Source organism: Paramormyrops kingsleyae, chromosome 7 (assembly GCF_048594095.1).
Source record: "Paramormyrops kingsleyae isolate MSU_618 chromosome 7, PKINGS_0.4, whole genome shotgun sequence".
Lineage (NCBI taxonomy): Eukaryota > Metazoa > Chordata > Actinopteri > Osteoglossiformes > Mormyridae > Paramormyrops > Paramormyrops kingsleyae.
In genome coordinates this window covers 25,385,316-25,408,010 of record NC_132803.1, presented here as the reverse complement: position 1 = coordinate 25,408,010, position 22,695 = coordinate 25,385,316, and the positions used below count along the sequence as shown (strand labels likewise).

The 22,695-nt window shown below is 44.3% G+C and overlaps 1 protein-coding gene across 3 annotated transcripts in view; it reads left to right on the top strand.

Annotated features, from left to right (window-relative positions):
* ctif (CBP80/20-dependent translation initiation factor) overlaps window positions 1-20,480 on the top strand; it is an 80,919-nt gene extending 60,439 nt beyond the window's left edge. For all 3 annotated transcript variants that reach the window (XM_023792072.2, XM_023792071.2, XM_023792073.2), the window contains 3 exons: window positions 4,780-4,935; window positions 16,498-16,551; window positions 18,339-20,480. In XM_023792072.2, coding sequence (XP_023647840.2) covers window positions 4,780-4,935; window positions 16,498-16,551; window positions 18,339-18,554 — 426 coding nt within the window. In that variant the 3' untranslated portion in view covers window positions 18,555-20,480. The remainder of the gene's footprint in view (window positions 1-4,779; window positions 4,936-16,497; window positions 16,552-18,338) is intronic.
* The last annotated feature ends 2,215 nt before the right edge of the window (window positions 20,481-22,695 follow it).

The window sequence follows — 22,695 nt, the reverse complement described above, 5'->3', positions numbered from 1 at the left end:
CATTTAGGGGTGTGGTCCTGGTCAAGACAATCTCCTGAACTCCAAACTGAATATCAGAATGGGAAAGAAAGGTGATTTAAGCAATTTTGAGCGTGGCATGGTTGTTGGTGCCAGACGGGCCGGTCTGAGTATTTCACAATCTGCTCAGTTACTGGGATTTTCACGCACAACCATTTCTAGGATTTACAAAGAATGGTGTGCAAAGGGAAAAACATCCAGTATGCGGCAGTCCTGTGGGCGAAAATGCCTTGTTGATGCTAGAGGTCAGAGGAGAATGGGCCGACTGATTCAAGCTGATAGAAGAGCAACTTTGACTGAAATAACCACTCGTTACAACCGAGGTATGCAGCAAAGCATTTGTGAAGCCACAACACGCACAACCTTGAGGCGGATGGGCTACAACAGCAGAAGACCCCACCGGGTACCACTCATCTCCACTACAAATAGGAAAAAGAGGCTACAATTTGCACGAGCTCACCAAAATTGGACAGTTGAAGACTGGAAAAATGTTGCCTGGTCTGATGAGTCTCGATTTCTGTTGAGACATTCAAATGGTATAGTCAGAATTTGGCGTAAACAGAATGAGAACATGGATCCATCATGCCTTGTTACCACTGTGCAGGCTGGTGGTGGTGGTTTAATGGTGTGGGGGATGTTTTCTTGGCACACTTTAGGCCCCTTAGTGCCAATTGGGCATCGTTTAAATGCCACGGCCTACCTGAGCATTGTTTCTGACCATGTCCATCCCTTTATGACCACCATGTACCCATCCTCTGATGGCTACTTCCAGCAGGATAATGCACCATGTCACAAAGCTCGAATCATTTCAAATTGGTTTCTTGAACATGACAATGAGTTCACTGTACTAAAATGGCCCCCACAGTCACCAGATCTCAACCCAATAGAGCATCTTTGGGATGTGGTGGAACGGGAGCTTCGTGCCCTGGATGTGCATCCCACAAATCTCCATCAACTGCAAGATGCTATCCTATCAATATGGGCCAACATTTCTAAAGAATGCTTTCAGCACCTTGTTGAATCAATGCCACATAGAATTAAGGCAGTTCTGAAGATGAAAGGGGGTCAAACACCGTATTAGTATGGTGTTCCTAATAATCCTTTAGGTGTGTGTGTGTGTGTGTGTGTGTGTGTGTGTGTGTGTGTATGTATGTGTATATATATATATATATATATATATATATAGCATAATTAGCATTGCAATTAGGGTTTGTCATTATATCATAGTTCATATAAATGTTAAGTATTTTCGAGGGTACGAATGCTATTTTAAGATCACTTAGAAATCCAGCGTTATGCATTTAAAGATGATTTCTGAAACTTAGGCATTAACTTTGGAGAGGTGTCTTACAAATCCCCTTTACATGTTGGTGGTAATTCTTTGATCCAGGCTATTTGAAATGCATGTCATATTTATTAGTATCATTACTGTTATTGACCATTGAGAAAGTCACTGAAACACTGAAGCTATCCCCCGGCACGCCCACCCAGACCACTCAGAGGCCAGCAGATCAGGGGGCCTTTTCGAAGCTGCCCGCCGCGGTGCCTGTGTCCTTCTGTACACGCGACAGGTGACAAGACCCCATGCAGCGCAGCTAATTGCTGCAGTGCTATGTCCCTTGCTGCTGGCAGTAGGCAGCGTGTTGATGCTTGACAGGTTTTAACACTGTGCTTTCCTCTCTCTCGCTCTCTACCTCTGCCCCCCCCACTGTCTGTCACGTTTTACCGCTTGTTCTCTTTCACCCCCTCCCCCCCAAATCAGCGCTCCCAGTGACACACATGCATGCATGATCCTGACCTGCCTCCTTTGTGCTCGGCTACTCTGTCAGTCTAAGGGGGCTGGACGCACACCGTTAGCGGTCTCTCGCAGGAAGTGGCCGCGAGGCTTGTCTGTGACCGTCGTGTCACATTCTGAGTCGGCCCTCTGTCTCCAGTGGCCTCCAGCTGTTCCTGTCACTGTCTAGCACCAATACACGCAGCCAGGCGGCGAATCCGAAGGGCCGAATTCGCTGCATAAACACAAAACTACACTAAGTGGATGCCGTGATTTCCTCAGTATTAGTGTCTCCAGGTAAAGACCAGCATATCAAAGGCATTAAGTGAAGATTAGACTTTTACCAGGACCTAGATTGGTCTGCTGTATTGTAATGAAGTTAAACTTTGTCTGTGTGCATTGGATAGGAGTGTAAAATGTAGCCATTTTTACTTGGTATGGAAGTAGTGAATGGTAAATTTATTCTACTGTCTACTCAAGAGTCCCTGAATCTCAGGGAAATGGATAGATGTAGCCATGTCTTCTGGAGCAGAGTGCAGGGAAGCAAGGAAGGGGAAAAAAAAGATGTGAGCGATGAAAATCCTGGAGAGAGTGTAATTGGAATAGACTTACAGCAGAAACATCTGAGGCTGAAACTGGTTATAGCTGGTTACAGCAGAAAAACTGGGAACTGAGAGAGTGCTCATCAGCTTTGAATGACGTCTGAGACCAAACTGAGTTCCTGGCCCCAGCCAATCAGGGAACAGGGCTTCATAGGCCAGAGAACTGCAGTCAGTACTCACTGACTGTTAGGTGTAATGCACAGTAAATAGTAGATAGACACTTAGATAATGTAGATGTATGGATTGCAATGGTTTCTCCTTCTCATGCAAGAGGTGATTGCATGTTTTTATAATAAAGGAAGCGCTTGTGGACAATTGTAAGGAACACGAGGTTCCATTAAATAAGCCAGAGCATTTAAAAAATCCCTGTATTTCAGCAGGAGTAATTTGCATTCAGTCTGGAACTGTTCAAGCTGCCAGGACCTCAATATTATGCTCAAAGTTCAATAATAATATGAGGATGTTCTTCAGATGATGGGGAAACCGTAACCACTGTGTTTTGCTGAAAGAACTGCTGTACTGCTCTGCGAACCGGATTGTAAGAATGTCTTAAAGCCTTTTTTTGGCTCTGCACCACTGCAGCCATGATGTGTGATTGAACCTTATTTCTTTGATTAACTCTTTTTTGCCAAGTTGATTGTGTAACCTGTATTCCAGAGTGCAGGTTCAAGTGAAAGCAGAAGGTTCTCTTCAATACCCTTCAAGACCACTCTTTAGGGAGAGAAATTAATACAGCAACAAAATGCAGCTTTTACTTTCTCCATATATTTCAGGGATATACCCCTAATACCCCTAGGTGCTGATTGCTCATATCTGGATATTGGACTTTTCACTTATCTTTTCACATGAAACAGTATTAATTCATGGAGGAGCATTAGAAAACTATGCTGTGGACTGTGTAAAAAAAAAAAAAAGATTGAGTATAGATGCGGGTGAGAAAATCCTTCAGAACGTGGGATTATGCAGCATTCTGATCACATTACTTGAGAAAATAAGCTTAATGTCTGACTGGCTTCAGCCGTTGCTTCTACCCTCTGTGTGAGTGTGTGCGTGCGTACGTGCATGCTTGCTTGTGTTGCGGGGGTCATGTATGTATTAAACCTGCTATTTTGGTGTTGTGGGGACAATTTTTTTGGTCAACTCAATTTTTTAAAAATCTGTGACTCCGATCAAAAAAATAAAAATGCCACAATCTCGTATTTTGTTTGGTTACTGGTGGTTAAGTTTAGGGTTGGGTTAGGGTTAGGGTTAGGGCTGTCATGGTTAGGGTTAGGGTTATGCCCGTAGGTGTGACTGGAGAGTTCCCACAATGATAGGAATATATGCACTGGTGTGTGTGCTTGCTACAGTTACTCCAGTTTCCTCCCACAGCCCAAAGACTTGCAGTTAGGAAAGCTGGCATCTCTAAATTGCCCATTTGCCCAGACTGTGTGTGCCCTGTGATGGACTGACATTCCATTCAGGGTGTCCCCCAGCCACACGCCCTGTGCTGCGTGGGATTGGCTCCAGGCCCCCCATGTGACCCTGAAAGGAATAAGCCATTGGAAGATGGACGGGCTTCCTAAGTTTGCTATGTGCTGCTTACCCCATGGACACTGCTGTTTCCTCAGACATTCAAGTCCCACTTCCACCATGTGCAGTTCGCATGATTTCCCAGTGGCACGCACAGTTCCTCCCAGACTCCTGACATGTGGTTAGACCAATTTCCATCTCTAAATCTGCCATAGTGTGTATGTGCCCTGCAATGGGCTCGCATCCTGTCCAGCCCAGCCTTTTGCCCTGTGCTGCCTGGGAAAGGCTCCAGATTCAGGATATGTGGTTGGAAAATGGCAGGGTGGGTGTTTGCCCCCATACCATTCCCACGTCATAATTTATCATTAACAAAAGGTGAAACGGTCCTGTTTTTCGGGCAGGGGTCGTAGAAGTACCACATGAGAGGAGAGTGCTATGAGTTTGCTCCTTATTTAACTTGTTTAAAATAATAACAAATAATAGTCAAAGACATAGTGTGAAACAAATGTGCCCTTGTGAATTCTGAGAGGGGAGCCAAAATAATCATGCCTTTCCAGTAGGTATGTGATTTTGGGCTTTATGACCATTAAGTAGAAGGACCCAAACACGGCCGGCTTTGAAACTGTAACGTATTCTCTTAAAATATGTGAAATGTTTCTCTGAAAGTTAATCACTCTGGGGTTTAAAGTTCACTGCCGCTTTTATGAAAATGCTGAAGTACTCGAGGATTGAATAGCGGAGGGCTTTCCAGTTCTTTTTGCCGCAGATTATCGTGGACCTTCACATAGGCAACAGCAAGCAGTTTTTTTATGATCAGGCTCCAGTGAATAACCTCTATTTTGTTGTGTTGTTTATTTATTTATTTTTTAATAGAGAGATTTCACCCGACGGGAGGAGCTCCAGCAAACGGACGTTGAGCGATGGCTGGGCTTCATCACCTTCCTCTGTGAGGTTTTCGGGATCATGAGGAGCAGTGCCGGCGAACCCTTCAGGGTCCTGGTGTGCCCGATCTACACCTGTCTCAGGGAGGTCAGTGATCTCTAATCCCATCTACACCTGTCTCAGGGAGTTCACTGACCTCTAATCCCATCTACACCTGTCTCAGGGAGGTCACTGACCTCTAATCCCATCTATACCTGTCTGAGGGAGGTCACTGACCTCTAATCCAATCTACATCTATCTGAGGGAGGTCAGTGACCTCTAATCCCATCTACACCTGTCTGAGGGAGGTCAGTGACCTCTAATCCCATCTACACCTGTCTCAGGGAGGTCAGTGACCTCTAATCCCATCTACACCTGTCTGAGGGAGGTCAGTGACCTCTAATCCCATCTACACCTGTCTCAGGGAGGTCAGTGACCTCTAATCCCATCTACACCTGTCTCATGGAGGTCAGTGACCTCTAATCCCATCTACATCTGTCTGAGGGAGGTCATTGACCTCTAATCCCATCTACACCTGTCTGAGGGAGGTCAGTGACCTCTAATCCCATCTACACCTGTCTGAGGGAGGTCAGTGACCTCTAATCCCATCTACACCTGTCTGAGGGAGGTCAGTGACCTCTAATCCCATCTACACCTGTCTGAGGGAGGTCAGTGACCTCTAATCCCATCTACACCTGTCTCATGGAGGTCAGTGACCTCTAATCCCATCTACACCTGTTTGAGGGAGGTCAGTGACCTCTAATCCCATCTACACCTGTCTCAGGGAGGTCAGTGACCTCTAATCCCATCTACACCTGTCTCAGGGAGGTCAGTGACCTCTAATCCCATCTACACCTGTCTCATGGAGGTCAGTGACCTCTAATCCCATCTACACCTGTCTCATGGAGGTCAGTGACCTCTAATCCCATCTACACCTGTCTGAGGGAGGTCAGTGACCTCTAATCCAATCTACATCTATCTGAGGGAGGTCAGTGACCTCTAATCCCATCTACACCTGTCTGAGGGAGGTCAGTGACCTCTAATCCCATCTACACCTGTCTGAGGGAGGTCAGTGACCTCTAATCCCATCTATACCTGTCTGAGGGAGGTCAGTGACCTCTAATCCCATCTACACCTGTCTGAGGGTGGTCAGTGACCTCTAATCACATCTACACCTGTCTGAGGGTGGTCAGTGACCTCTAATCCCATCTACACCTGTCTGAGGGAGGTTAGTGACCTCTAATCCCATCTACACCTGTCTGAGGGAGGTTAGTGACCTCTAATCCTGTCTACACCTGTGTACATATCTGTCTCTACACTGCCACAGATATGACATCGCTGTCATACATGGGGACCCATCGACAAGCCACAGACGTAAAATCCTGTCTCGGGGGTGGGGGGTGAAGTTGAGATAAGCAAATGATTAATTTGGTGTCTGCTGTGAACCGCTTGTTTGTTTTTTGGTTGAGTTTTTCTTTTGTGTAAAGAGTAAATGAGTAATTTATCAAATGGGGTCAAGCGACAGAACTGAATGACGAATTAACTGAATGACAGCTTCCAAGCTTATGTGAAAGGAGGCTTGATTTCAGTACACCAGCTTTGATATAAAGGTCTGAATAACATGTGATTAATATGATCAAGCTGTTTTAATCTTTAATCGGTGTGTAAATATGAAAGGTGACTAATTGAGTACCACTCAAATGGGTAAGTTTACTTTGTTTCAGGAAAACAAAAATACATTACAGGTTTCTAATGTTAAAAGATAAATATGCAATTGTTAATAACATGCAGTTAGTAAAATGCTAGTAGCTTTTGGGTGACGTGCTTGGTGTTTTAAGAATTTTATAACTGAGAGCTGGTCTCTCCTGTATATTTTTTTCTGTAGATCCATTAGGGTCTGTTGTTAGCCATATCTGCAGTGCTTTAATTACGGACTTCCTGCTGCACACAGACCCATTGTGTGTATGTATGTTACACAAGAGCTTTTCCTAGTACTACATGTGTTTTTTCCTATGTGCCTCTAGTTCGGAAGTCTGTCCCTCTATAGTGTGAAGCCTTAAGCACACATGCTGGCCCGCATGCAGAGGACGGCTGTTTCCTTTTAGTCTTAAAGGGATGTTTACCACTGCACTCCTCAAACCTGCATCTACATAGTCTTAAAGGGATGTTTACCACTGCACTCCTTAAACCTGCATATACATGGTCTTAAAGGGATGTTTACCACTGCACTCCTCAAACCTGCATATACATAGTCTTAAAGGGATGTTTACCACTGCACTCCTCAAACCTGCATATACATAGTCTTAAAGGGATGTTTACCACTGCACTCCTTAAACCTGCATCTACATAGTCTTAAAGGGATGTTTACCACTGCACTCCTTAAACCTGCATCTACATACATTTTAATTCATTTTTGCAGCTGCTTTCATCCAAAGCGACATACATTTTTCTAGAATGCCGGGACAGCCAGTTGAAGTTAAAGGTCTTGCTCAAGGCTCCAACGATGAAATCACAGACTTGGGATGTGAACCAGTAACCTTCCGATCACAGGCAAAATTCTAATTAGTGTAGCCACACACTCTCATGTACCTCCATACAGCCCATTCTTTGAGAAATGCTTCAGTTTCAGTCCCTGGTCATTTGGATTTATAACTATTGCAGTTATAAATCTAAGCCTGGCAGAAAGAGGTTACAGATGTAAAATCCTAGAGTGGGGGGGGTACCAGTAAAGACTGGAATGATGGTAAAAGTAGGAGTATGTTGTAATGAAGTGGTCCGAAGAGACAGCACTCGGGTGGTCGAGAGAGTTTAGTCTCTGAGCACCCCCCCCCACCCCCCCAGCTACCGCAGACATATACAGACTGAGCAGAGACGTTTAAAAATGGCATAATGGATTGAGCAGAAAGAGGTTAATTGGGTAATCGGAGAGCAAAATCATCTGTGGCAGATCAGGCATCTGTTGTGAGGCAGCCTTCAGTGATTTGCATGGCTGGCCTCTGTCCTCCTGAATGTGGCTTGTGAGCTGGGGACCATGCCGAGCCAGGGGCGGGGCCACTGGCCCCAGATGAAAGCTGATTGGCCCTGGGAGTGCCCTCTCCTCTGTCAATCACCGATTCAAAATATATTATTGGCTAATGCTAAGGTTGATCCCTCTGTATGAATTATGGCTCCTATTATCCCTCCCCCCCCACCCCACTTAAAAAATTCTAGAATCGCCCTCCTGTGCAGAGCAGTCGATCTCTGGGGAATCTGGCTGACGTGACTCATGTATTTACATCTGGCTTTCAGTGGTGACATCCTGTAACTGGCCCCTCGTGTACACAAATAGGAGCGAGATCTGTGTGGTCCGCACTTGGCGTGGCTCAAATGCGCCACTGGGGAACCGGCGAGCATTTTACTCCTTTGAAGTGTCTAGCATTTTCTGGGCTTTGGGGATGCGTGAAAGGCCTTTCCCTTTTCACTCCATGCTTGCTCTGTCTGTTACTTTTACCGATGTAATATGTGGACCCTTTAAGGCGCCCACGACATGACAGACCTGCCCACGCCTCTCGCTTCAGAACATCCTGGCTACGTCGTACAGACGAGTCACTGCTTTCGCGGCCACCTCCCTTTACCGGCTGCGTTGCGTTTTTGTTTTTTGTTTTTTTGACTTTTTAAAATACCGCCCCCTCAGCTCTGAGGCATGCGGCGACCCCCACAAACAAACGCCCGCGTGAAACACCCACGCTCTCCAAGATTACAGGGAATTTAGAAGTACGAGCTCGACGATCCTCCGCATTCCCGTGCACGTTGCCGCTGCACGCTGAAGGAACCCTGAAATGAGAGGGTGAAAAGGGAATGACACCCAGTGCCTCACGACGCTGAAGTAAGCACATGGAGACCATCCAGCGCCTCTGCGGGACGTAGCAGACGAGGCACCCCCCTGCTGTGCTGGTATGCTTTGTAGTCGTAGTGTGTAAATACATAAATGTATGTTAAAGAAACACACACACACACTGCAGTGGAATTTTGGGTGCAGACTCAGGAAAAGGGCCATTGTTTGAGTACTTGACACTAAATCCTTTAGATCGTTTCCTTGCAGCAGATTCGCTCTCGATAATGAAGTCCCCCGCAGGACTGTGAAACATAATCCCTTTTACATTTATTCTTAAGCAAAAATAAAATGTATGTATTTTGTCAATCATGAATGCTGTTGCACCCCCCAACACACACACACACACGTATGTCAAATAATAGTTTGACACTTATCACTGTTTGACCCAAGTTCTACACGGACGTGGCGATGGCTGTATCACTGCTGCCGGCCACCCAGGCATCAAGTGACCACCTTGCTGCCTGGCTCTCATTTCATTGGCTGGCAGTTTCAATCCCCCATAATGCACCTCCACAACTCAAACCACAGGCTTTATTCCCCACAGCCTGGAGACCCCAAAGCCACACCTCTTCCACCTCTATCCAGTTACTGGGATGCTAATTAAAGCCATTACAGTGGTCTACAGTACTGTTCCTGACATTCTCTTCATGCTTAAGTCTTTAGCTGTGGGAGAGGGGAGACTTCTTAGGAGATTATCAGTGGTCATATGACCTGTATCGCCCTGTCAGTGACAGAGGTGCGTAGTTCAAACCAAGGTTTTGTTTCAACCAACCAGCTGAGTACTCTGTGACTGTGACTCTTTATACTCAGCAGGTGTGGTTGAAACAAAATCTTGGACTGGATTTTGGCTTTCTGGAGCTGAACTGTCCATCTCTGCTCGGTGACGGTGGTTGCAACTCCAGTTCATGGAATCAATGGAGATAAAAAGCAATAAGGGCGACAGGAAGGTCAAAGATGAGGATGCATCACACTTGTCACACTTCTCTGCAGAACACTCCGTGTAGACCGGGGTGGGGGTGGGGGGAGGGGATGTCGACGCAACAGTGGGGGAGAATATGCTGCTCCAAAGAGCTGCAAACATTATTACCGAAACATCATTAATAATAATTTTAGGCATTGCTATGAGTATTAATACTGCCATGTATTTATCACTCTTTAATGCGTAAGGATTGAGCAGTCCTACCTAGCATTAAATATAAATAAATTGAGATTATTTAAAAATCAAATGAACACATAATAAACACATCAGGATGTTTTTACCCACTGCCAAACACACTTCCTATTACTTGTATAAAGTCTTCTTTCTGTTATTCTGGTGCTGACTGTTATATGAGAGTAGTGGACGTCTCGTATAATAAATTATAATTTAATTAATAATTAAACTGAACCTCAGGGACGATTTATTTTTGTATGCCATATTATGGGATGTGGTGGGGGGGCGGGGTTTGGCTGGTGAGGTGCTGATTTTACTGTGTCTGTGAAATACCAGTTGCGGGTGGAAACAATAAACGATCTGACTGCATTAGTCACAGACATTGATTTTTTTTATTTTACACACTTGCCCACTATACAGCTTCTCTAGTTGGCGGTATTATGTACTTTTATCTAGATGTGGGTATTAACTAATCTTGCATGTGGTTTAATTGGTAAAGGTGTTTTCCCTGGCTAGGATTTACAACTCAAATCCCGGTTTGGACTGTGCCATTAAACAGTTGTGACTGGTCTGTCCCAGGGGAAATAAATACTCCTGACTGCAGAGCATGAGAGCATTTGGATCTGGTATCACGGCCACAAATCCAGTGACAGCTCACCAGCCATTTGTCCCTTCGACGCGTATCTGTCTCTCACCCCGAGGCCTGTAGCGTAGGCAGGATTCACGGGGCCGCGGATCCGATTGCCTCAGCTGGCAGGAGTGCAATCAGGGCACACAGCAGACCCTAAAAGCTACTAATGGCCGCGTTGAAAAATGCTCAAACGTTTGTACAGCCGAAGAAATCAAACGTAAGAAAAGCGAACCCCCTTGAAATGAGCAGATCTCATGTTTGTTGCGCAAAATATCAGTATGTATTAAAAAATAAAACATATGGTGGAAAAGACCAGAAACTATGACTAATTTGGTTTCTGAAGAAGGAATTATGACCAAGTGGTGAGTGTGAGGAGAAAAAAGGACACAGAAGCTGCTTTGCACCAGCTACTTGATTTTTCGACTAAAAGTGCGAAATACAAAAAACAGCTAACGCCATTCTAACGTCATTCTAACGTCACTGAGCCACGACACTGCATATCTTACAAGGAACGTAGGCACTAACTGTGCTGTTAGCTTGGAATGTCTCTGGTTAGATGTTTTCACAGATAAAGATCTGGACAGTTATTGCCCGTATTATATATAGTTTTTACTTGACTTCAAAACTATGAATGAAGTCATTCATGACAAAATAAAGTAAATGACAAACGGAAAAAAGCCCAGTAAACTGTTTAATGTAAAACAAACCAAAAAAAAAGTTTTCTCATAATAATATTTGTAATGCATATTGAGGTTTTCTCATCAAATTCCATGTCTGCATGCAGTAAATATTTTGTAGCAGAGTCTTCATGGGTGAAGCCACTCAGTATGTGTGATAATGAAAGTATTATAAAACCCAGACGGGAAGCTATCAGAATTTGGAGTCATAACAAATTACACTGTAATTCTTAATGGCGGTGTTGCTTATGACGGTTAGATTGCATAGACAGATATTGTCTGTGTCTATTATTGAATTTGATTATATTCCATGACAGAATTGCCCTCATAGAACAAAGAAGAATGCCTTCACCCCCTGCCCCACCCACGAGACAGTTCTGCGATAAGTGTCTGCTGTTGCTTTATAAAGTCGATAGCTATCTGTCCATAGACGCCAAGGTTCCACAAACATGTCATCACAAAGGGAGGATAGATAGGATTCCCATGACAAGTGCACATCACCTGCTCCTCCCAGTGCTTACTGGGTGTGTACGCCTGTGCAATATCTTTCCACATTTTTTGTTCCACTGTTTTTTGTTTTTTTTTTTCCGTCTTTTTTACCCTGTAATTAGCAGGGATGTTAATATAATTTGCTTTATTAAAACTATTAGTAGGCAATATAGAGATATTTATGAAGTTGTCCGACCATCAGAGACAGGCAGTTTAATTCCTCTGGCCGAAACCTGGATCAGCCACAAACCCATGTTTACTTACACGTGCAAATCGTGTAAATAAAACATTCAGAAAACGTTCAGAAAACATGCTAATTACACAAACTGTAGTAATTAGTCACTTTTACGGTTTCATAGGGATCGAATGTTCAGTCCATGATAACCCTAATTGTACAGTTTTATTTCTCCAGATATTCATTTCATAGCCTCTTATGGTACCAAGTTATGGACGTGGTTGCGTAAATTTTAAACCAGCTAACCCAATGTTGGTGGGGGGTGTGGCCAGGTCAGATTCCTTTGTTTACGCTGAGTTATCAAGCATGTATTCTTGTTTTTCTCATTCCCAGAAAACACACCCAATGACTTGGTTTTTTTATTCATTTTCTGTGACCGACACCCAGAATATTTATGTGTTTATACGACTTCTGACAGCTACCTTTTGTTCTTTCATCTTCATTGTATTTTAAACCTTTTCTTCACTCCCATCTCCAGCTATTGACCCAATGTTAAGCTTGTACCCAACATTGGTTGGGCTTTTATTTGTTACTTATTTGTAAATAGCTAGCTGATGTCAAACAGCTATTTACTTCACTCAGCCCTGTTCATGTATTCATGTTAATCTCCAAAGCTCTTGAGTTTCTTTGCCGATTCAATGGGCAGTTCAAAATATGTTCATGTTGCAACTTTTCACTTTTCCTCCAAATTCAAAATGAATGTAAGCTGTTCCAGAAAAATTGTGTGTAAGCAAAAGATGAAGGTCACTGGTCTAGATCCATTTGGTGAAGGAAAGTTAATGAACCAGCCTGCCAGATACACAATTCTAATTGATATGCCAGATGTACATCTCAGTGATGCGGGATCTAATCTGCTTAATGTACTTTTAAGGCGATATTCGATTTTTCGATTATTTTAATTGCATATATTTTGTTGCATGTATGTTTTGTCCAGTAGCCCAGGCTGGTGCATGTTGGTTTAGCATCTGCTGAATTTCTGGCTGAATTGTCTTTCAGCGAATAAATGTTTTCACGTGCAAACAAAGCTTGTTAATTAATATTGCTAATATTTGGCCTCCATATGAATGCGGAGATGCTCAGCAGCAGTCATAGCTGGTTTTATTCTGCTTTCCCAAGCTGAGCTGGAGCGAGCTGGGAACGCTGCTTATGTTATTTAAACTTCATTTCCACTTAGTTACAGTTTTTCACATGTTTTGAGGTATTTAGTATGAGGTAATGACAACGGATGGCTGTGTTCGCGTCTATTCTCAAAAAATTCATGGGTGTATTAGAAGGTCACTGCAAATACTGGGGTAACTTCAGGAGAGTTTTTTAAGTGGTTACGCTGACAGACACACTTTGACAGACATAATGTCATAGTTTTTCACTAGCATTAAAATGCCATTTTCTTTAATTGCCCAAGACTTTTGCACAGTACTGTATATATACAATATCCATTATGTTATATATAAATAACTGTTATATGTAATTAATGAGTGTAATATGCAGCTCTGGGTAAATTTGGTCAAAAGGACTTAAATGTGATGCAACTCAGTTACACCATGTTAATAAGTCATAACTATTAAGCGGTTGTATCAAAGACCAGGGTCCCCCACGGCCTGTCGAAGAGCCTTCTTTCATTTCAATGACATAGTGTTTCCAGATTTTCACCTAGGGCATCAATTAAAATGATTATTAAAACTGTGGGATGTTGCCTTAGAATACTTCTCTTGCAGTTAAATGAAACAAGGAACTGGCTTTGCTAAATTGAAGAAATCTCCAGAAACAAAGCACAAGATGTAAACATTGTTTCTTTAGCTAACAGCGGATTTATGGCAGCACAGGTTTACAATTATTCTCAAATATCAATGAGATGAACTACATGCATTCATTTCTTTTTGCATTTGTTGCATTTCAGAAACTTTTGGGGAGGCATGCTGCAGTGTAAGGTAGTGAGCAGCAGCACATGCCCTGACAGACTCCTGGTGCACTGCTCATCAGCACCAGGCTCAGCGCTCAGGGAGGCTGCAGTGTCAGGCAGTGAGCAGCAGCACGTGCCCTGACAGACTCCTGGTGCACTGCTCATCAGCACCAGGCTCAGCGCTCAGGGAGGCTGCAGTGTCAGGCAGTGAGCAGCAGCACGTGCCCTGACAGACTCCTGGTGCACTGCTCATCAGCACCAGACTCAGCGCTCAGGGAGGCTGCAGTGTCAGGCAGTGAGCAGCAGCACGTGCCCTGACAGACTCCTGGTGCACTGCTCATCAGCACCAGGCTCAGCGCTCAGGGAGGCTGCAGTGTCAGGCAGTGAGCAGCAGCACGTGCCCTGACAGACTCCTGGTGCACTGCTCATCAGCACCAGACTCAGCGCTCAGGGAGGCTGCAGTGTCAGGCAGTGAGCAGCAGCACGTGCCCTGACAGACTCCTGGTGCACTGCTCATCAGCACCAGACTCAGCGCTCAGGGAGGCTGCAGTGTCAGGCAGTGAGCAGCAGCACATGCCCTGACAGACTCCTGGTGCACTGCTCATCAGCACCAGGCTCAGCGCTCAGGGAGGCTGCAGTGTCAGGCAGTGAGCAGTAGCACATGCCCTGACGGACTCCTGGTGCACTGCTCATCAGCACCAGACTCAGCGCTCAGGGAGGCTGCAGTGTCAGCCAGTGAGCAGTAGCACATGCCCTGACGGACTCCTGGTGCATTGCTCATCAGCACCAGACTCAGCGCTCAGGGAGGCTGCAGTGTGAGGCAGTGAGCAGTAGCACATGCCCTGATGGACTCCCGGTACACTGCTCATCAGCACCAGGCTCAGCGCTCAGGGAGACTGCAGTGTGAGGCAGTGAGCAGTAGCACATGCCCTGATGGACTCCTGGTGCACTGCTCATCAGCGCTCAAGGAGACTGCAGTGTCAAGCAGTGAGCGGTAGCACATGCCCTGACGGATTCCCGATGCACCGCTCATCAGCGCTCAGGGAGGCTGCAGTGTCAAGCAGTGAGTGGCAGCACATGCCCTGACAGACTCCTGGTACATTGCTCATCAGCGCTCTGGGAGGTTGCAGTGTTAAGCAGTGAGTGGTAGCGCATGCCCTGACAGACTACCGGTGCACTGCTCATCAGCACCAGGCTCAGTGATCAGGGAGGCTGCAGTGTCAGGCAGTGTGCAGTAGCACATGCCCTGACAGATTCCCTGTACATTGCTCATCAGCGCTCAGGGAGGCTGCAGTGTCAGGCAGTGAGCGATAGCACATGCCCTGACGGATTCCCAGCAGACTGCTCATCAGTGCCAGGCTCAGTGCTCAGGGAGGTTACAGTGTCAAGCAGTGAGCGGTAGCACATGCCCTGACTGACTCCCGGCAGTCTGCTCATCAGCGCTCAGGGAGGCTGCAGTGTCAGGCAGTGAGCGATAGCACATGCCGTGACGAACTCCCAGCACACTGCTCATCAGCGCCAGGCTTATCACTGGGCCGAGCTGCTGACTGCTGCTTTTTTGGGGCTGAGAGGGAGTGGTTGGTCCCCTCCTGTCGAGACCACGCCGCTTGGTACCTCGGAATCGGCAGAGTGCCACTGCACATATCCCAACGTTGTTTATCGAGTGGAGCGCAAATTTAAAAAAAATGTATAAATGCAAATAAAATCCCTGCATTTACACTGATGCTTTTCACTGTACTTCTGACACAAAGATGTGCTGTTTTTGTGGCAAAGCACTGCTTGGTTTAGATGAAATTACATGTTTGTTTGTTTTATTTCCACCTCCACTTGCCAATTTGCGGCCTCCTCATCCTGGCGAGGTGCATGTGACCCTCGTGTTTGACTGCTAAATTACTTTAGCCTGGTCTGAAGCCCTGCCCGCCATCTGTTTGGGAGCAGGTGAATCGCTGTAGATCTTGGAGGCAAAGCTGTTCAGCTGTCTTGGTCACCCCGTGGGACTTGTCACGATGAGAGCCCCCCCAAACCCCCCCCCCCCCCCCCCCCGTGCTTGCCAGGCCTCCTTTAGGAATTGGGGGGGGCTCACACTGTCAAAGGTACGGGAGATTCCTTGGGAGGGGACGGAGAGCCGCTGTGCGAGCAGATGGAGTGTGGAAACATTGTGTAACGGCGGTGGTGTAAATCCACGACATTTTCTTGCGCGATCTGATGAGGTTTGGGGATTATATTTCGTGATTAGTAGATTTGACTTATAGAAACAACGCAGCGGATTAATAATAAAGGGCAGATTTTGTGTATTTCTCCAGACTGAGCATAAATATAAATGTGCCATCCATCCATCCATCCATCCATCCATCCATCTATCAATATATATATAGGGGTAAATGTGCAAATATCCTTTAAACTGTAATTGTCCTACTGTCTGAAGAACCTTTTGCACAGTACAAACCACATTATTACAGCATGTTCATTGCTTATAGTCATATGCATGCACACACACACACACACACACACACACAAGTATGTATATACAAATATTTTAATTCGTCTGAATAGACATAATATGCCTTGGTATTGCTTCACTTAAAAACATATTATTGTAAGCTTTTTCACATTTATATTATAGGCTTTTATTTTGCTCTTTACCTGTTTCAAGCACATGTGGCACTTGTGAGTCAGACAAAGGTGTACTTTTTGTTTTCTGTGCCCTGTAGTTGTTGGAATCTTCAGAAGTAAAGGAAGATGCGGTGCTGTGCTGCTCTATGGAGGTAGGTGAAGCTGCCCATCTCCTGGCTCCCCTTCCATGTCCGTGCTCTTTTCACACATTTCTCCTAACAACAAACACTGTCTAAATGAGTAAATAGCCTTCATTTAGTATAGAGTATATAATAATATTGATTTAGTATTTAGTATAAAATAGCATGAGATTTTAATAGGGGTGAAGCAGCGCACAAAAGAGAGCAAGTGCTGAGCTGAGCATGTCTCATATGTTTGCAGCAACATGTCCAGGTTCGGTATAACAGAGCCAACAGACAGCTTTGGTCAACTACTATCTCTCCATTGTTGGTGTAATTTATTGGGAAAACAAAATGTTCCCAAACTGGCAATTCACAACCACAATTAGCATAAAGTTTTCTATGTTGAATGTATACTTGTGAATTTAGGTTATGTCTGTGCAGTGTGTTCGTTTGTTTCATTGTGCATACCGAACTGAAAACGGTGTACTAAACGATACATGATGAACACGTGTACCATTGCAGTAACTCCAGCTAATTATACTAATTCAGATAGACGTCAGGCAGTGTATGTTTAACCCTACACATACTGTATTTTTTAAGTTTAATATATATGAATTTTAGATTCAGAAATAAAACAAGTGTGGTTTTAGTTTTTAAATGTAATCTCAACACAGATGGTCCATTGGGATAAATAACCAAATAAAGTCTTTCGGATGGGTTACAGCATAAATATTTAAAGACCTCTTTTGTCAGTAAATGAATGAACCAGCCTTGAGATGTATCAGTAATATTGTACACAGACATGCATAAGTTGTCCAAAGAAAAGAAAAGAAAAAAAAATAGGTCAAGGTCCTAAATGTGCTCGATTTATGAGCTAAGCTCCGTAATGGTCTGTGCTTATCTACAGTACAGAGATTGGTGAGTTACTGCTGACAATTAGCCGGTAGATTCTTGAAGGCTGTTGTAATAAGGTCACCAGTGCATGATAAAAGCAGACCTCACACCCGTGAAGACCATAGTTGTGTTAAAATGTCCTTCACAGTAGCTCAGGCTGCTGCCCATTGCAGCAAACGCAACCCTGAAGTGCGCATCGCTTTGGTCTTACTGCCTAGAATCCTTCTCTTTTGTCCTCCCGGCTCAAACACGTAGGTTCACTGCACAGGGAGTAGACCTGCCACGCAAAGGGGCTGTTTCAATAACCCTTTTTAAAAGCACAAAGCCTGCTGTACTCTTTTTTTATCCTTCTTAATTTGTCTGTGCTATCGCCAGGATGTTATTAAGAGTGTTAAGGTTCTGCAGATCCGAGTCCAACGTTACACCCTTTGTAGGCATTCAGAGCGTGTATCAGCACTGGGTAAAGTTCAGCTAAGTCATTTCACTTTATTCCCCAGTGATGTAACTCCCTGTCTTGCTTAAAATTGGTTTTCGTATATATTTTTCAATACTTACATATAATTTCAAATTAGGTTCTTACAGCTGGGTTAATACGCACACTCATGAATAAATATTAGAGCTGTTTATTTGTTATCCTGTGTGGTATGTGATTTTGAGATGCGTGCATTGCGAGTTTGCGGCCCACCTTCTCCATTTTGCAGAAGGTCTTCTGGGTCGGACCCTGAATGGCCGCAAAGTGGTGAAATATGTCAGGGACCTTTGTCTGGCTTCGCTATTTCATCTGCCTCAGCTCCACTCATTTCAAACAGGCTCTGTCCCCCTGGGCAGATTTAAAGCCCAGTCGCCATGGCTCCAGACTCTGATCCTCCCTCTTGCCCTGTCATTTCTTTGCTGCCCCCCCCTCCCCCGCCCCGATCTGGCAGCTGCAGAGCACCGGTCGCCTCCTAGAGGAGCAGCTGCCGGAGATGATGACGGAGCTTCTGGCGGCAGCCCGGGACAAGATGCTGTGCCCGTGCGAGTCGCAGCTGACGCGCTCCCTGCTCATGGAGGTCATCGAGCTGCATGCCCACCAGTGGAGCCCCCTGGAGGCTCTCACCACACAGTACTACAACAGGACCATCCAGAAGCTCACAGCCTGAGACTCCCGGAGGGTGATCGCCGTGCCGTCGCCACGGCGACATCATCCGAAAGCCCGCTGCTTCTTTGGGGCGGGGAGGGGGAGGGGGCAGCTGGGCCAGGGTGAGGGGGTCAGGGGACGTAGACAGACTTGTCACTGCCGACACTGCCTGTGACGAAAGGGGTTTGTGTGCCGCCCACGCAGAAGCCGGAGGGCGACAAAGGAAACACGTGACGGAGAGGTGTCCCAGCACGACTGGGAATAGGGCTTTTTCAGAGGAAAGGGAGAGCAGGGCGGGGGGGCGGGATTTGGCTTTTCTTCTTCTCTTTTGTGTTCGTGTGCCAAGTCCCCCCCCCCCCCCCCGCACCAAAAAGCAAACACTTGCTCTCAGCTCCACAGAGGTCACATTTAGCCCTCCGAGGTGTCTTCTGTGAGGTCAAATGAACAGACTTTTCGGAGTGCAGTCATGAGTCATTCCTGGATCTGCCCCGCTGCGCCTTTATGTGGCTGCTGCCTGCTGGCCAACTCAGTGGCAGATGGCCACTGGGACGTCAAGAGCCGGCACACTCCTGGGTCCCGGCCCGCACCCCATTGGCTGCGGGGGCTGGGGGGCGGGGCAGCGAGGCCCCTGCATTGAGGGCTCTGTCGTTTTCCCTCCTTTTCTGTTCGTGTCGTCCTCCATTGAGCTGAGCTTGCTCCTACGACATTATTTTATTATTCTTTTAAATCATGTTTAAAGATATTTTAGGGTATAATTGCACAGCTCTGATTTGATTTGCACTGTTTCAAGACAGTTGTTTTAAATGCGGAGAGCAGCACGTCTTAGAACATTTCTCCAAGACTGCAGTAAAAGCTTCAGTAGCTGGAGAATTGGATGTAATCGAAGGGATGCTTTTGGAGTAATAACAGAGAATGTATTTAAAGAACATGGGAGAGGCTATTGACCTACACAGTGTGAAGTATGTCCTTATTTACTAAGCAACATATGTGTTGAAGCCTTGTAGTATATGATAGGAAATCTGACATTCCCTTGCAAATTCAAGCTTTTAAAAATAAAATACAAATCAGAAGTTGAAGAAAGCAGGCGTTCATCGCCAGGCTTTCACCATTCTGCAGTGGTTATATTTTTGCAAGTTTTTTTTTTTTTTTTTTTTGTGAGACGTCTCCTGATTTTGCAGCTCTGTATGATTGGTGTATTTGCAGATGCTAAAATATTTTAAGCATCGTGTCAGTCGCTAATGCTGGCTTCTGCAAATATGTATAATATTGTATTGACAGGCCCAGCCAAGGGCAATATGGTATATAATCTCATAAACAGTATTCATGAAATATTAAGAGTAAGCAGAGCGAGGTCGAAGAATACTGGTGCAGGAATCGCTTATGTCTTTAGGTAATTTTCGAATGTAGGGCTTACATTTTAAGTCTTTTAAAAAAGACTGAAGTGTTTTGGATAAACACCAGTCTTCAGACACTACTTATGTGTAAGCTCTTTTTTTTTTAATTATTCTCTGTGGGCAATCTTGTGTTTTAATTTTAGTCTTGCACCAATAATCTAGCTCTTGTGCTATTTTTTTATTTAAGCTTTTATTTAATGTCATATTGTTTTTAATGGGTTCCATGATGTAAGTTATACATTTATAATATACTTGGCTGTTTAGTACACGTGTGAGCCTTCTGTGTGCAAGCTTGTGGTTCTGTTGGTCAGTTCACATGTACGGATCTGGTCTTCTCTTTCATCCAGACTCAGATTCCGTCTTAAGAACTGTGCTCCTTGATGCCCCTGGTCCTGCATAGTCATGTGACCATCATTGAATTAAAAGCCCTCAGTCTGGCCACATCTAAGGCATTTAAACATCCATTTGCATGACTACTGTGAATTTATTAGGCTAGATATTGGCCAGAGGTAATGGTCATGAATACGTTGAAAAATTAAAAGATTTCAATAGTGCCAGTGTGTCATCTTCTCCCATCATCTCTCAGCTTCTGCTGCATTACGAAAGTGGGCAATGTACCCCCAGCCAGTTTGGTAAGATGAAGGAAGTGATCAATGGTCAGCAGCATTAATTGTTCTTTCGTGCTTTATCTGTACTGTAATTTGAGTTCTGTACTGTTCTTCGGAGAACTACATTCAAAAAGCTGTGGTTCTCCCACACACACTCTTTGTGGCTTGTTTATAACCAGTAGTTGGAGTGTTGTACACTTTTTAATTAGGGTGCTTTTCTACTGCTCTAGGTACTGAACTTTCGGTACTTCAGAATGGTACCAAAGTTAATGGTACTTGTGTTTTTCTTCTGGCATGAAAATCTGGTACTGCCGCAGGATGACATCATCACAACACAAGGCGGGGGATTTGTACTGAATTTGAAAATGGTTACTATGTTACAGGGCTGGCCGATGTGCGATATTAATATTGTTGTGCACATGTAATTCTCACATCACAAGGACCACGTTAGTCAGGTGGTCTAAGATCTAGCTTTTTCCTACCTTCATCTTATACAAATATTATACCACTGTATATGGTATTTTCAAAATGTTATTTTGCAAAACATTTCCGGTATTTTGAAGTCTTGCTGACAAGATTCCGCGGTTTAAGTCTCACTAAAACATTTTAATCTGTCCAAAGAAACAATTTAGCAAGCTTTGCAACTTCAGCATTTGTCCATGCATCCATTGTAATAATTTATTTTTTAATTTTGTTCAGTATTGTTTTCTGACTTCACAACTACGCCTTTTCAAGGTGCAGGTTGTATTTTGTGTGTTTCAGAGGCAGGTTATTTGCATGACCAATTACAATGAACACGTTTACAAGTAGCACCCTAAAGTACTGAAGGACTGCCCTTGCTGGTTTGCTACTTTGGTGCTGGACCAGAAATCAAAGAAAAAAGGAACATTTTTGATACCAAAGGTTTGGTACCTGGTGCAGTGGAAAAAATACCCTTAGACTGCTGTTTGGCTATGCTGCTGTTATTTACATTAGAATGGAAAAGCACACAGAACGAGCTTAGCTCAGCACTTCATGTCCAAGAGGTATCCAGGTCATCCTCTTAGCCTTCTCTGTGTGAATCTCCTTTCAGAACCTGTGGGTAGCCTTGATCTGAGACCTCGGCAGGGTTATGTGCTGCAGGGTGGGTCCCTTCGGCCAGAAAGCCCGCCTCCCTCCAGCCATCTCCAGGCACCCACAGATGTCCTTCAAACCACTGCAAATGGATCAGAATCTCTCCTTTTATGAATTTAAGGGAGCCTGATATGTGTTGTTGATGAAATGTTGGGTGTGAAGCAGCGAGACTCGAACATTTATTCCTGTAAAGTGTCTTTACTTTCCAGATAAAGTAAATGTGTTAATTGAAATAAATTTCTAATCAATAAATGGGCCAAAAAAAAACAAAGGATTGAGGAAGGAGTAGTTTACAGTGCGGTAATAAATTAGAAAAACAGTGAAATATTTCATAGGAGGTGTGTATTTTTACAAGAGGGACTGAAATATAGGAAAACATTACAGTGGGAGAAGAAAAATGAAAATAGTGAGTCAAATAAAATCTTATTCCATATCATGCGTAATAACCATGAAACAAACTATTAAATTGTGGGAGAACATCACAAATCAGGGCTGTAGTGAAGATTCAGTGGTTTGATCTCAAAAAAACAGAAACAACAATTGATTTGACATAAGAACATAATGCATAAATATTTTCAAAAAATCTAGCACTGTTTCGGAGAGTCGTGCATGATTCTATAAAAAAATATCTGCATTAAAGTGTTACCAAGGAAACGGCTCATCTCAAATATACTCTGGGATTTGTCTGGAGTTTCAAAAAGTTATTTTTTTGTTTCATATTTGTGATGATTCATTTAAAGAGCTCATACCCAGCTAATATGGGAGATTTCACAGCACACGTCGAAAGTGAACTGATACTATGGTAGTTTAACCATAAAATTGATACAAGCGCAGGAAAACTGATCTTGCCAAGGTCCATGGCAAATATTTTGCACTTTACCAGAATAATAGTCTGCAGTTTGTTACCTGCAGGCATAACTTGGGAAAATCATTATGAAATTAATATGTAAAGTAACAGCAGTGTTACTTTATATGTGGAGAAAAATCATTTGTTTTATTTCTATTTTTTTCATTCTTTCAAATGCCATTATTCTGCATTTAACTGTAG